The following is a 15,824-nucleotide window of genomic DNA, read 5'->3' as shown; positions in this document are numbered from 1 at the left end:
AGAATACATTTTTTTCACATTATTATAATTAATTTCTCAGTTTTAGGAAGTGTACACTATGAATCACAATTCATTGTGAGTCTGCAAAACCAATAATATGACCTGGGTATGTGTTGCTTGTAGTTAGGATAAAATACTGCCACACAAAAACATGTAAGCCCCACAGGGTTGAGTTGGGTTAAGTGTCTCTTCTATCTTCACTAATACAGTACAAGTTATCTGATACAGTAATCTTATCCTTGACATAATTGTTTTGTAGATTCCCTCTTCCTCAGTATAGTACTATAAATGTAGGTTATATATACCAGGCTGGTATTTTTCAGTATATTAGTGTTTATAATGAAAATGAAAAATCTTTTAATAATTTAGTGGTTGAAATATGCTGAAGTCTATTTGCCATTTTTTTTCCTAATTACGAAAATGGGCAATCGTCATCCTTAGATTTTAACTTCTACAAATATTAAAAATATGGACACAGTAGAACTAGACTTCTATATGTCACAATTTTGTTGATAATCAAGTTTATAGTTAGAATCAAAGCACAGTAGATTACTCATTTTAATCAGTTCTAATACATTTTTAAACAATTGATTAAAATGCTTTCATTTTCTGCTTGCAACTTTATCTTCAGTATTTAACTCTATATAAAACTGTACTCTTTTTTTTTTTAAATGATCAATTGTTAAGCTGAAAGGAGCAGAAAAAAATGTGAGAAAATATTTTTTTTCCAAAACATTGCAAAAATATTCCCAAAAATTATACAGTTCTAAATTTTACACCATTTGGCTTGCTCTCTCTCTCAAGGGTGGGGATCGATCTCTTCTTAGCATAATTCTTTTTTTTTTGTAAAAACTTGATTACTATGTATTGATTATAATAAAATTAATAAAAAAAAAAAAAAAATTATACAGTTCTATAAGTTGGTTTAAAAGTACAATCAATGAACTTGTACAATAGTGGATTGTGCAGTAGTGATGAAGTACTAATTTGTTCACAAAAAGAATGTATGGATTCATGGGTTTGAATGTTCTGCATCTCATGTTCTTCACCCAGTAATCATGTTAGAAGATTGCTTATTGTGAAACAAAACACCACTGAGTCAGCCAGCTTCAAGGAAGACACTCCTTAATATCATGAACAAAATAAATAGTTACAGGTGTATAAAAGAGATTGTTGCTAGGGTTTCTAAGAACCATTTGACTTTGCAGTTTGTGGTGCTCTTTAGATGTTGCAATGCATGTGTGTGTGTCAGTAATGAAATAATTATTGCTGTCAGGTTTCTTAAATTAACACAACATTGACTCCATATACTGTATAAGTGAATGTGCAAATCCAAAGTGGGAGTGCACTAGTCTAGAATTTTAAGACCATTTATAAATCCATTTAATACATAATATAAAAAGTACTGCAATGTTTTGTGGGATATCATATGTGTGCCTGTTTTTTTAAATTATGTAGATATTTGTTGTTGGAGTGCTTGCATTCTGTTGCTCTTATGAACACAAAATTAATCATAAGGTCATTATATGAGTTCTTGTACAATTTTTATTGTTAAACTGTTAAGATGTTTTGCACATAATGAATACAGTTTGCTTAAAAATTAATGTTACCCAAAATAACTTATATGGTGTTTATTAAACAAAATTAAAACATCTTAAGCATAATTAAGCATTCAGACATGTGTTTTATTAATCTGCTTTATCCAAAGTAATCCTGTAAGAAGCCCAAACCTACTTGAGTAGAACTGAGAACAACACAAAGATAATTTGTAACCATCATTGTTGTCGTTTGCACGGCAGACTCAAACCCACACATCCATGTTAACTAATATTGAGTCAGTATTTAGTGTAGCCAGCACATGTTTAGCATGTGGAGGAAAGCACACACATTCTTCCAATGTTGAGTCCCAGTTTTCTCCAGTGTCTTCAAAGATGAGTATTTAAGGTTAACTGACAACTCTAAATTGGCTCTGTATGAGTATGTCCTGTAATGGATTTTCATCTTGCACAGAGGCAGATACTTTATTTGCATTTTGCTACTCTACTACTCCGCTAGTGAACTAAGAATATGGATGTTTGTAATCCTGTGACTAAAAAAAAAGAGGGTTCAGAAAATGTATAAACAGACTGACATTTGTAATCCTACAAATGGACGAACAGTTCTGAAAATATACCTTAAGAAATGTTCATTTAATGTGTTTTCAGACTTAAATGTAAATTATAACTCATTAAAACAGGATGTATGGACAATGTGCAAGTTAGAAAAAGTTTTAATTATTAGCATTATATATCTTTATAGAATATGATTGCCATAAACAAATTGACATCATTAATTAGAGTGCTGTTCATAGTAAAACTCATACCATAGGATACAATCTTTGTATGGATGCATATTTATGTTGTAAATGAATGGGCATATAAAGTATGTTGCTTTTTAGACATCTTCTATTAATGTAGGTTGTGCTGTTTACTGCATCTGTATAGAATGAGTGGATTCAGAATGGATCTGCTGTGTGAAACACTATTGACATGCTGCTAAGATTTTGTTGGCACAAAATAAAAAAATTCCAAGAGTTGTCCCACTTGGAAAAAAATGAGAGTTTCAGTATGAAAAGGAAGCATTGAATAAACTGAGAGAATGCAACTTCAAATAAACAGAAAACAAATATCCTATTGAGCCTACCTTTATTATGGATCAGTCTGTAACTGATCTGACATTGAAGCGTTTCCTCCCTAACTAGTTGTATCTCAAAAACATGCCCATTCTCACATTCCCAATTGCCTTTCCGATTCTGGTGTATGCACTAATTTTCTACACCAGTCTTTACTTTTAGATTGAAGCCTGACTCCAACCTTCCTTTGATGCGTAGAGGCCCTTTTGTGCTCAGTGACCTGGACAAATCCATGGTGGAATTATACCCTTGAACTATTATTTGTTTAAAAGAGTAGATCTCCAAACAAGATCTGGTGTGCTTGGACTCTACTGATATCAGTAGCCTCATTGTATTGTCCCTGTGCAATACCATGGGCTTCCTTCTTACCTTACAAATTCCCTAAATTCTGAAGTATGGATTCTAGAAAAGCTCTCCAAATGCCAGTGTGTGCTTCTCTCTTTTAAAATCACTCCTGTTTTGCCTTTTCTCCCCTCTTTCATCTTAAATGTAAGCATATCTAAATATATATCACAGATTTTTCAGTGGTTTGCGGATTTCTGCGGATAGTGGGTCTTTTAATTTATGGTACATGCTTCCTCAGTTGGTTTGCCCAGTTGATTTCATACAAGGGACGCTCTTGGCAGATGGCTAAGAAGCTACCCAATCAGAGCGTACGTATTAAATAAAACTCCTCAATTAAAACTCCTCAATGATATACTCTCTCTGACATATGCTTCCGGCCTAGAGGATACAGCGCCCCTCAAAAAATGCTGATACTTGAAAGCCTTTGTCCGAACAGCCGAACGTATTGATTTTTGATTGTTTGCTTTTCTCTCTCTCTGACATTCTCTGCTCCTGACGCGCACTCCTTTGAAGAGGAAGATATGTTTGCATTCTGTTAATTGTGAGACGGAACTGTCATCTCTGTCTTGTCATGGAGCACAGTTTAAACTTTTGACCAAAGGGTGTTATTTCATGTCTAGAGGGCTCTAATAATGTTAAAAAAACATTTAGAAGGTCGTAAACAGGTTTTCTATGCTCTAACTGCGAAAATATTCGACTTATAAATAAAGAATCCTACTTAGCGAAAATTCATTTATCGCGGTAGAGTCTGGAATGGATTAACCGTGATAAACAAGGGTTTACTGTGTATATATATATACTGAGTATACTTTATACATAAAATATATATTGTCATATCTTGCATAACTGAATAACCTTTATGGCACAATAACAATTCAATACATTTATGGTCACTACAGTATTTGGATTTAATAAACTTCATGTGGGAAAAGGCTGACTTGCATAAATAAGCAGAGCTGAATAATGCAGTCAAGGAGGTAGCTCTTGGAAGGACTTCTTATGCTTAATGATCGAGTGACTCACCTGGAACGATGCTTCTGTGTGTGTGCCTTTACTTTTGAATTCAGCCAAGTGAAAAATGACGGCTGTCCGATTAACTGCGATTTTAGTTTCCCCTCCTTTCTGTTTCTCAGATCGCTTTTTTGAAGGACGTCGGTTTCGTAGTTTTTATGAACAGTTAGAAAGTGCCTTTCCACATTTTCCTTCTTTGGAATAGCAATGATAGATTGACAGATCAGACAAATGCACTTTGATTGTGACATTGTGACAAAATAAATCCTCTTCCAATTCTACATCCAGCCCACACCCTCCCCAAACACATTTTTTTAAAATCTCTTCTTTAGTCGATATAAATTGGAAGGCTAACTAGATCACTTAGATAGCCAGAGTTTTGCAGTAGCTCGCGCGTTTGATCGTGCGTGCGGGATGACCAGTGTGTTAGAAGAAAAAAGATCTCAGACTGGCTGCCCTGTATGTCAATCAAGTGGCAAATGCCATAGGGAGGATACATGATAGACTAACGTTTAAAAAAAAATTATTTTTGAATGCAACGCAATCTACCTGCACTACCTTTCCAATCGACGTCTTGGGCACCCCTGGGTTAGGAGGTATTGTGACACCAAGGCTGCCTGAAAGGCATTTAAAAATGTTGGTCCAGAATGATGTTAATTTGGTACAGGCCCAAAACATGTGACGTAGTGAGGCTGGAACTTGATTGCAGTGTTCACAGGTTGGATCTTGCCCTGGAAACATTTTGGACAATTTTAAGCGAGACAGATATGCTTAATATATAATTTTGATTTTAATAATTGTATGTTTTGCGCATATGGAGCTCGAGTGAATTCTCTGCATTTCTTCCTTCCACTCCTTTTCTGATAGGTTGAGGAAAGATCCTTTTCCCATTGTCCTCTTGGATCTTTGAAAGGGAGGGACTGTAAAATGGTTTTATAAATTGCAGAGATGCTGTCTAAGTCCTTGAAACTGATCAATATATTTTCCAGCATAGAGGGAGGTGGGAGGTGAGGAAAATTGGACAGGTTCTGTTTAGCAAAGTTTCTAATTTGAAGAAATGTGTTGCTGGAAAGTTAAATTTAGAATGTAATTGTTTGTAGGATGCAACGACGTTGTCTATGTACAGAATTCTAAGTGATTTAATCACAAATGTTTTCCAGACATTAAAAACTGCATATGTTTACAAGGGTTGAAAAAGGTGGTTAACGTGCAGAGGTACCACCGATAAAAGATTCTCAATCTTAAAATGCTTCCTTCATTGGTTCCATATTCTGAGTGAGTGAAGCACTATTGGATTATTAGTATATTGGTGATAATTTGCGTGTATTGGGGCGCAAAGAATGGAATATAAAGAGGAACAGCAGGATTTTATTTCTATTGCAGCCTGTATATGTTCATCTATTTGTGTCAATGTTCAGGTTTTTATATGTTGTATGTTTGCTGCCCAGTAGTAAAATAGAAAGTTAGGTAGAGCAATTCCACCTTCTGTCTTTGGAGTTTGTAGGGTCGCTCTTTTGATATGTGGATGTTTTGAATTCCAAATAAATGTGTTTATGGTTGAATCTAATTTCTTGAAGAATGATTTATTTATGTATATTGGAATATTTTGAAATAAAAAGAGAAGCTTAGGGAGGATATTCATCTTAGCAATGTTAATTCTTCTAGCTAAAGTGAGATGAAGGGTTGACCATCTATTTAAGTCCTGCTTGATTTTTTCCATACAGACAGCGAAATTTTGTTGATAAAGAGCTTTATGCTTCCGATCTGTGATGATAAAAGGGAAGGTGTCCGAATCTAATATGGTGTGCTTGAGAATTCACTGGAAAGAGCACACTTTTAGTCAAATTAATTCTGAAACCAGAAATCTTTTGAAATTCTGTTAGTGCTGTTAGGACTGCAGGCACAGTATTTTGTGGGTCTGATATATATAGTACCATATCATCTGCATATTTCTGTTCAAGTCCTTCTCTGATAATCCCCTTTATCTCATAAGCATTTCAACAGTGAACTGCTTGTGGCTCAATGGCAATTGCAAAAAGTAGTGGTGACAAGGGGCATCCTTGTCTGGTACCACATTCTAGTTTAAAGTAGACTGAATTAATGTTGTTAATACAAACTGAAGCTTCTGGGTTGGTATACAGTAGTTTGATCCCTGCACAAATGTTCGGACCAAACCCAAATTTCACCAATCTAGTGAAAAGGTAGTTCCATTCAGTCATATGAAATGGTTTTTCTGCATCCAAGGATAATAAAATCTCTTGGATGTTTGACTTTGTGGATGAGTATATTATATTAAACAGTACTTGAAGACTGGATGCTAAATGTCGGCCTTTATTAAATCTAGTTTGATCTTGTGATATTACTAAAGGCAGCACTTTCTCCATCCTTCTAGCTAGGGCATTGGAGAGTATCTTAACATCATTATTCAGAAGTGAAATTGGTCTGTATGATGCACATTGTAATACGTCCTTATTTTGTTTAGGAAAGACGGTGATTAATGTTTGACAAAAAGTTTGAGGTAAAATTTTATTGTTTCTAGCTTCTCTGAATGTTGCTAATAGAAGGGGAGCTAGCTAGGAAATACATTTTAAAAAATCTTCATAGTTTTATTATTTACATTAGACTTTTTTTTACACACCTCCACTCCTTGCTTTTATTTCACTATGACTACAGTATATGAGCAAATGTTCCTGAGAATGCATGCTATTTTCATGAAGTGAAATTTACATATTAAAATGTACAATCTGCGCATGCTAAAATCATTATGTATATATCTTATCTATTGCAGCCAGTGAAATTTGTAATGTTCAGTGATGGATAATTTTTCTCAATGACTGTGCCTTTTTGTTAATCTTTCATTATTTAACTTGCTAAACTCTAGCTCACTAATTATTTTTATTGGTCTGGATATTATTATCTTATTAAACAAGAAACTGTGAGAAAACATAATATTGAAGAATGGTTAAAGCTTCTTACTGAACTGCTAATGTTGGAAAGAACAACTGCCTCCATTAAAGATCAGTTAGCACATTTTAAAGAAACATTTACTTCTGTAATTAAGATTTTAAATACTATATTTAAAACAAAAGCAAAAGATCAAAAGACATTAAAGGAAAGGAGTGGGATGTATAAAGAGGAAAATAGTAAATAAACTAGCACTTCAAATCAGTACTTTGACTGACTTGATCTCAAATGTACATAATTGTAGTAGACCTAATTAGCTATCAAAGTGAAGTGTCAAGAAAGTCTGTCCATAAAGAATACACATTTTAAACTGTGCTGTAGTAATGCTTTTTGTGTCATAGGAATATTGTGTTTATTGCAAATGTCTCTCTGTGTTTATTCTCTATGAAAGGAAAACTAATTAGAAGTGAAAGACATTCAAAGGGATAGGATGAGGAAAGTGAGGGAGGGAATGGAATAGATTTAGTGTAATTGAAAGTAGACACAAAGTAAAAGAATTGAAGAGTTAATATGAAGGAAATAAAAGTAGATACCAAGAAATAATGATGACATCCAAATTGGGGAATGTGTAAGAATTTTAAAAGAAAACCCTTCTTTATGTGAGTTCTGATTTACTGGCATTCATACTGTATATCTGATGATCTAATATATAATACAAATTTTAACACACGTCTTGATATTTATGCATGCATTAATAGTTTATGGGATCATGCATGTTTCAGAGAACATATGTTAAGTATTTTTTCTTCAAATAGACATGCTATACTGCTACATAAGCATGCATTTTGTCCAGTCACATTGCAAAATATCATCATGCAAGTCAAATGCACAGTTAATGTTGCATCGTAGTGACTGCTGAGTACTAAACCCCAATGACTGCACATAAGCATGCATTAAATCTGTGAAGGCAACCTTTTTCGAGTTGCGCGCACTAAGTCCAAAAATTTTCTTTTGGTGCACCTAAGGGACTGCCCATAAATAAAGTCGTGACAACACAGTCTATGGACAATTGCCAATAAAACAGTTAATTTTACAAGTTTGAAAGACATTTTATTAATAAAGGAATCAAAGGATAAATCTTAAATTTAATTAATGTGAACGTTGAGATTGTTTTTCAGCACATATGAGATTGATGCGAGGATCAATTTTGAAAGCCAGACGCACATTTCCTTGTCGATCATTTGAGGTCTCTCGCATTTCTTAGACTTCATTTCCATTCTGTAAGTGTTCCGTTATCTGTTTTCCAACATAAAATGTATATATTTTTAAACGTTATCTTTTAATCAACCAAAAGTTCAAAAACACTAGCAATTTTAAATATTTTACAAAAGTTTTCACGGCACCCTAGAAAATTCCACGGCGTGGCGCACGGTTGCTCGACAATGCATTAAATTAACAGCAGTAAAATGTAGTTTTGCATGAATTCAAAATGTTGCCATGATTATAAGAAAGAGCAATACTTGAAAAACTTTGACTAGTGTTATTGAGAGATCTAAAGGGCATTCCATACCATGACTATGTGTAACAAGTAAAACCACAGGCATTACAGTCAAACGTGTTTATATGTTTTAGAGTCAAAATAGATGTTGCTTTAGTTTGGTGGATGAATGCTTCCTTTTAGAATGGGACAAAAGCTTTATTAGCACAAGGTTGAGTGTTCAGATCTCAGAGAGGGAGCAACTTACTGCAAAGCACTTTTCAAAAATCTTTTAAAAATACTGCAATACTTTTAATTAAATTAGAATAATGCGGTATACCTGAAAGAATTTACTAATAACTGTATATATCCACATTGCTCTGTTCAATGCAGGTACATGCCTTTCTTTTGCAAATCATATACTAATGGAGCAATCAAGATTCATTTTATTGCTAGAATGAATTTGATCATTTGGTGTATAGTAGAATATCGTTTTCAGGAATTCAACAACTACATTGCAGTACTTATCCAATGTAACAATCAAGTCCCACAGCAAATAATAACCATTATTTATCACACCAATTGCTCTGACATGATGTTTTAAAGGTATAAAAACATTACATTGCCTGGTGAGTTTTACTGAGAAATGTAATTTTCAACATGGAAGTGTGGGCATCATTAAATTAATGTATCATTTTGTTTATCCATCATAAAAACTTTAAAAACAAAAAATTGAAGGATTGTCTTTCAGTTCATTTTTCTAATCAAATTTGACTTAAAAAATTTGAAGTATTGCTAACACGTTAGAAAATTGTTTGAGAGAACTTGTGAAGCAAAAGAAATTGATGAGCATTAATTTTAGATAGCATTGAGTTGAGCAGTCCTATAGACCAGAAGAGAACGGATTTTAAATATTGGATAAGTACCTATCACAAGTTTTGGTCCTCATAATGGTGATTTCACTTGTCTGATTGTAGCTTTGCAGACATATCCCCTTAAGTGAAAAAAATCTAGTTGGTTTTTGCCTCATCTTGACAACTCATGAGACAATGCAGAGTATTTAAAAACTGTCCTTTCAGAACACACATTACATGGCCAGAATTTTGTGGAGAATGCTGGTTGGTTGAGTAAAATTATCATTTATTTTCATTGATTTGCATGAGCAGTGCAAAATTTAATGTACTTTTGGTCGCACCTCAGTCTGCCATTGTTGGAATTCACTAATAGCTGCTGGTTTTCATAAAATCCATTCTTTTTTTCAACTTCTGAATTGATTCTTATTTTGCCAGTTATGCATGTCTATAAAGGTTTAATTTTTTTTTATTAAAGAATTGTGTATTAGCTTTTAAGTTAGATTTGTATTCGGCACCTTGCAGTATTCGAAATCACAGCCCAAAAATAAAGTAGACCAGCTTATCATCATGTTTATACTATATACTTTGCTTATTTTTTATACAAACAATATTCGTATTTTTTAATTTAGTTATAAAAACAAAACATTTTATTATCAAAACACGTTTTACTTTTAACTCCCCATCACTATTAGGGAAGGTAATCTTTCATTATTAAAATGTGCTTCAGTTCAAGGCAGCATTCTCAGTAACTGAGTCTGAGTTTCACTTTGGGGTGCCCATATTCTTTTGTTCTGAGTGATTATTTTTGTTTGTTGTTTTTTTGTTTTTTGTTTTTTTTTCTTTTGGCCCCCAGAATCCATTGACCTTGTATTGATTCCGTGGTGGCATCTTTTTAGTAAACACTTTTGTGAACCTCACATCAGTTGTACTCCCTGGCTCTCAGAGTCAGCTTGCAGCAGAGAGTGAGCACGAATTTGCATCTTCAGAGTTCTTCTCTTTGCACTATGTCGCGTGTTCCTTTGTACGTGGGTCCATCCATCCACTACATGCATTACCCCTCTTACCAGTTGTTAGCAGTTCCGAAAATCAACCTGTCACTGGGCCGGGGTGTGGGAAGGTGCAATAAAAATCCAATATACAGGTGAGTAAAACTGTTTTATGAAAAATACTCTTTAAGGCTTCAGGTGAGTGTAAAGTATCTTTTAACAATAAAAATCAATTTGATTTCCTTTTGAAATCAAGCACAACACCAGAAAAATAAAAAAGTAATCAGATGGTGTTAGAGGTTTGTTTGAAAAAAGTATGGAGAATTGCATGACAAATGTCCTTTCTCATCGAACTATAAATCAATATGTATGGTATACAATAGTGAACAATACAATGAAGGAAGTCTTAGATAAGAAAACAAAAGATAATATCATTGGATGATAGTCACAATTTATTTCTGTTTTCTTCAAATTCAGACTAATAGCAGCCTACAACAGTCTAACCGATAGGCATCTAATTGGATACTTTAACAACACAAGAGTACGACGGCATCTAAGAAGAGCAGGACTGGTATGAATTCTCATGCAATAAACGTATTGTATTTCATTGAGCATTATCTCACCTTGTTGAAATGAAGATCATTTTTATGTAGGTAGCTAGCAGAGTTGGATTGGCAGGTTTAAAAATGAATTAACAAGTTACTCTTAACAAACTGCTGTCTTTCCTAATGTATAGTAGTAGATTTGTTTTAGATAAGTAATTTTTATTCATTGATATTTACTTGAATTCTTATAATAATTCTTCAACACCAATCCTCAACTCCCAAACATTTTCAGAAAAAATAAGAGAGTGGAAATGATGAATGGTTAATTATCACTTTAAGTGAAGACTATAATCACTATACAAGTAGTGTTATTTTCTGATTAAGCCTTCAATTTCAATTTTTTCTGATAAATTAAAAAAATTAAATATTCAAGTTAATGTGATACCCATTTTCTTTAATTGTTCAACATTATCCAACCTGATTGTGAAAATACACTTTAATTAATCAATTTTTATATAATTGTTCATCTGTATTTTACCCTAAGGTTACCAAAAATGGCAGAATCGTACCAGAGAAAGAATATAAAAATAACCTTCTGCAAAAGGACCATGAAAGATACTTACGGGAAAGTATTGCACAAGCAGTTTTTCAGAAAGTACTAGATTTAGAGGTAAGGAGTTTGTAAAATACAACTTTTTAATCAAAATTTTTGATCTCTCCTTTTCTTTGTATTTTTCTGTATGCAGAGAATGTGATTTCATTTAAACTGCTTCTAATATTGCATTTAATAACTTTTTTCAGTGTAGTTGTTATAAATCTGTATAATGCTATAATGCTATTTAGTTTGTATTTATATTTGTCTCACTCGCGTTTCTCTCACATCCCAGAGAGATGTTTTTAGGTCAGGGTCCTCAATCCCAGTCCTGGAGAGCCGCAGTGGCTGCAGGTTTTTGTTCTGACCTGGTTGCTTAATTAGAAAGCAATTCTTGCCAATAAAGCACTAACAAGCTATGAAATTAAATTAACTCTGCTATGTCAGGTCATTCTCATATCCTAGATTTTCTTTCCCTTTCTATCATGCAAATGATTTGAAGGCTAAAATGGACGAGTAATTCTCAGCCCCTGTTTTAGGTTAACTGATAGTGACTTGAGTAGTGAGATACAGTAAGTAGTCAGTTAGTGAATGTGGACTTGCACAAAATCTATAAGTATGCCCAGTGTAAATGAGTATAGAGTTGCACATGAGAGTGCCAGTAATAGACCGACACCTGGAGTTGGCTTCTGCCCATTTCTATCAGGATAAGCTCAGATTTCTGATTTCCTATGTAGAGTGGGTTTGAAAAATGACAACATTTAAATATAAATATTGTATTTGAATAATGAAACAACATTGAGTTTTTGTTAATATTTTGATTCTTACATTCATTAAGCGCCATCATAAACTGGAAATAAGAAAGAAATTAGAAGAAATTACACTTAAAAGACGAACTTCCAAGATCAAGGTAAAATTACAAGCCTTATTTTTTCCTCCATGTTTCCTTTTTAGGCTTCTTGAATAAAATATTAAGTAAAATAACATTACATACACAAATTGCTTTGCGTTTATTTTAGACTAAGTAGAAAGCTTAATTTGAACTCGCATCAATTTTTTCTCACGAAAGTTATAAAACATTACTTCCTTATAAAGCTGACATGCACATTCTATAATATGGCCTTTCTTGTATTTGTGGAAGACTCTGATTCTAGTAAAGAAATATTTAGCAGTTATCAGTCAGAATTGGAAAATTGAAGAAAATTTTAGTAATTAATTACAGTGAGGCACAAACAGCATCAAAAAAGCAAATTTAACATAGGTAAAGGTAAATTTTGCAGATGAAATGAAGTTATTTAAATTCCTTGTATGTTTAAAATTGGGCAGCACGGTGGCGCAGTGGTAGCACTGCAGCCTCGCAGTTAGGAGTCCCGGGTTCACTTCCCGGGTCCTCCCTGCGTGGACTTTGTATGTTCTCCCCGTGTCTGTGTGGGTTTCTTCCGGGCGCTTCGGTTTCCTCCCACAGTCCAAAGACATGTGGGTTAGGTGGATTGGCGATTGTAAATTGGCCCTAGTGTGTGCTTGGGGTGTGGATGTGTTTGTGTGTGTCCTGCGGTGAGTTGGCACCCTGCCCGGGATTGGTTCCTGCCTTGTGCCCTGGGATTGGCTTCAGCGGACCCCCGTGACCCTGTGTTCGGATTCAGCGGGTTGGAAAATGGATGGATGGATGAATGTTTAAAATTATAATTATTTTCCCAATACCTAACTGTAAATGTTTATTTAAATAAGGCTGTAAAACGTAACATGTTTGTTGTTTTCCATTCCAAACAATGCCAATGTAATCAGTTTCTAAGCAGTGAGCTATTTATTGAATTACAATATTTTAATTTCTGGTTAGAGAAAGTGTATGAAAGGCCCCACATTAAGTAATAAATAGTTAATACACGGAATTCACATTCTTCTCCGTTTCTTCCAAAAAACCTTTATGGAATATCTTTTTATTTAAAGGCAAAGAGGTTAAGGAAACATGATGATTCACTGCCTATGCTGTCTCCACATCCACCAACTTATCCAAGGAGTCAACATGCACAAGTGCCAGAGGAAGATAGAGAGCCTTCTGAGGGATCAGATTCTGTAAGTCTTATAGACTTGATCCATACTTGTATCTTTTTCCTTGATATTTAAAAATTACAGTATAGAATTTTGTGAATAAAATAAAATGTTCATGAATTTTGTGAATTTTTGTGGCATGCCTGTTTACTTTTTATCTTATTGCACACTTTATACATAAAATCTTATAAGTAAGCAGTTGCTGTTTAGTCATTCCTAATGTTTCGCTAATATGTTTATGGCTATTATGGTGTAAGGATGACTGATTTATTTTAGCCCTTGTGAAGTATTTTTTTTTTCCTAAAGTGAAAATCCACAATTTTTCTAGTTGTCTTTCTACTGTATCAGTTTCATATAAAACTACTCGGCTGTAAACTGTCAGTTTTAAGGGTATAATAAGATGACTTCTTATGGCTTAGAAGGAAGTTTAACATTTATGTGAGTAGGATGGGAGGGATTGGGGCTAGCCTTCACAGTTTACAGGCAGATATAAGCATTTCACTTTCCTCTGTACCATGGAGGAGTTGGATGAAACTGTAAAAACCTGAAGATGATTTTTCACTGAAGAGATAGGAGTCTTAATTATTACGCCATTGATATAGTGAATGCAAGAGGAGGTTGTCCATGCAAGGATACCATTGCCAATCCTCTTACCGACTATAGAGTGCAGTTTAAGGGAACAGACAGCCCAGTCCATTGTTAAACCTTTAAATATTTATTTTTTTGCAAGAACGGTTATATGCCAAATCCCATAAAAACTTCATGCAAAAAAGTTTGAGAACCAATAAACTGCCAATTACTTTCAAAAGTTAGCCTGGCATGCGTTGGAGTATATGGGTGTTAAAACACTCTTAGAATTCATTTTTTGTGTTCTGAAGTTACATGATTTGTACAGTTAAAATATTTGCTTAATTGTGTTTTTAAATTGAGATAGCATAAATATATATTTACTCCTGAAAACAGTTTTTATTCAGAAAACCTGCCACTAAACTATTGATGATCTGTAAAAATTATTATTTAGTGAATGTCAATTGCTTAATGTTTGAGATCATTTAGTTTCCCCAGTCTGCAACCAAAAGATTGTATGGTGGAGTGGTGGCTCTGAGGCTAGGGATCTGCACCCGGTTGCCAGTTCGAATCCCGTAAATGCCAAAAGGGACTCTGCACTGTTGGGCCCTTAAGCAAGGCCCTTAACCTGCAATCGCTGAGCGCTTTGAGTAGTGCGAAAAGCCCTATATAAATGCAAAGAATTGTTATTATGATAAACCATTCTTTAGTATAAAAAGTTCTTGTATATAAAAAAGTATTATGATAATGTTTTTGCCACAGTGAAATTAAAATCATTTTCTTTAAATTATTGCTATTGCCAAAAAAGCTAATGTCACAGCCCAGGAACTGCTTTTTTTCCAGAAGGAATGAAGTAAACTTATAATACTGTAATACATTATGTTGACAGTATTTTAGATTTTCATAGGGAGCCAAAATAGCTGTTTTTAAAGATAAAAATAATTAATAGAGATCAATGATTTTGCTTGTCTAAGTAAATATTTTTTCCTGTGCATAGTTACTTACTCCCCGCCCATACACAGCACCTGGGAAAATGCAACGACCGGTTCGTCTAGAGCCAATCACTAAGGACACTGCACCTTCTCAAAAAAGGACTGTGTCAGGTGTAAGAAAGAAGTATCAAAGCGAAGAAGCTCAACATACACCCAGAGAGGTCTCTATAGCATTTTGTTTAAAATATTTTATTTATATGTTTTTGTCTTTAGTTCTGTTAATAAGTAAATGATGGATTAGTTGGTAATCTCTTTTAACAAGTAAATTAAAAGTGAACTGGTAATTTACTATTGATTTAACAGTGAAAATCAGAATTTCATTTAAAGCCTTTGATGAGAGTGTTTGAATTGCCGGATGTTTCTGGCATTGATTACTTGAATGATTTTTTTAAACAGAAAACACAAAATTCAGGTAGTATTATACAAATGCCTTATTAATTTTGTAAGAGGTTGACAGATCCACAGATTTATTTTTAGTAAAGAATGAGAGTATCAGGATCACATGAAAGAAAAGCATAGCTGTGTAATAAATTAAAATTTTTAAATAATCAATTGGTTAAGATTATTCAGGTAGAAAAAAATAGCACTTGGGTTTTATTTGTGGAAAGTAATCACTGTTACAAAATTTTTAAAATAATAAACATATCTGTACATATATGTAATGTATATTTTCTAGGAAACTAGGGGGCTCTGCCCCCTGCTCGCATCGCTCACCAACCCCCAGGTGGGTACTACACGCTAGCCACTTTGTGGCTCTGCCACTCGCGTATGGGGATGCAAATGTACAATTTAAACAGATTGTTATTTTCATGGGAATTGTTAAATATGCGA

General features: G+C 33.9%; 1 protein-coding gene across 1 annotated transcript in view; it reads left to right on the top strand.

Annotated features, from left to right (window-relative positions):
- Window positions 1–15,824, top strand: part of erich3 (glutamate-rich 3) — a 151,008-nt gene that overhangs the window by 114,298 nt on the left and 20,886 nt on the right. The window contains exons 3-7 of the mRNA XM_039734657.1: window positions 10,726–10,819; window positions 11,338–11,463; window positions 12,224–12,295; window positions 13,333–13,458; window positions 14,999–15,154. Of these exons, the coding sequence (XP_039590591.1) occupies window positions 10,726–10,819; window positions 11,338–11,463; window positions 12,224–12,295; window positions 13,333–13,458; window positions 14,999–15,154 (574 nt within the window). The remainder of the gene's footprint in view (window positions 1–10,725; window positions 10,820–11,337; window positions 11,464–12,223; window positions 12,296–13,332; window positions 13,459–14,998; window positions 15,155–15,824) is intronic.

This window comes from Polypterus senegalus, chromosome 14, assembly GCF_016835505.1.
Source record: "Polypterus senegalus isolate Bchr_013 chromosome 14, ASM1683550v1, whole genome shotgun sequence".
In the NCBI taxonomy this organism is placed as follows: Eukaryota; Metazoa; Chordata; class Cladistia; order Polypteriformes; family Polypteridae; genus Polypterus; species Polypterus senegalus.
Note: the sequence above shows the minus strand (reverse complement) of the source record. Positions and strands in the feature narration are given on the sequence as shown.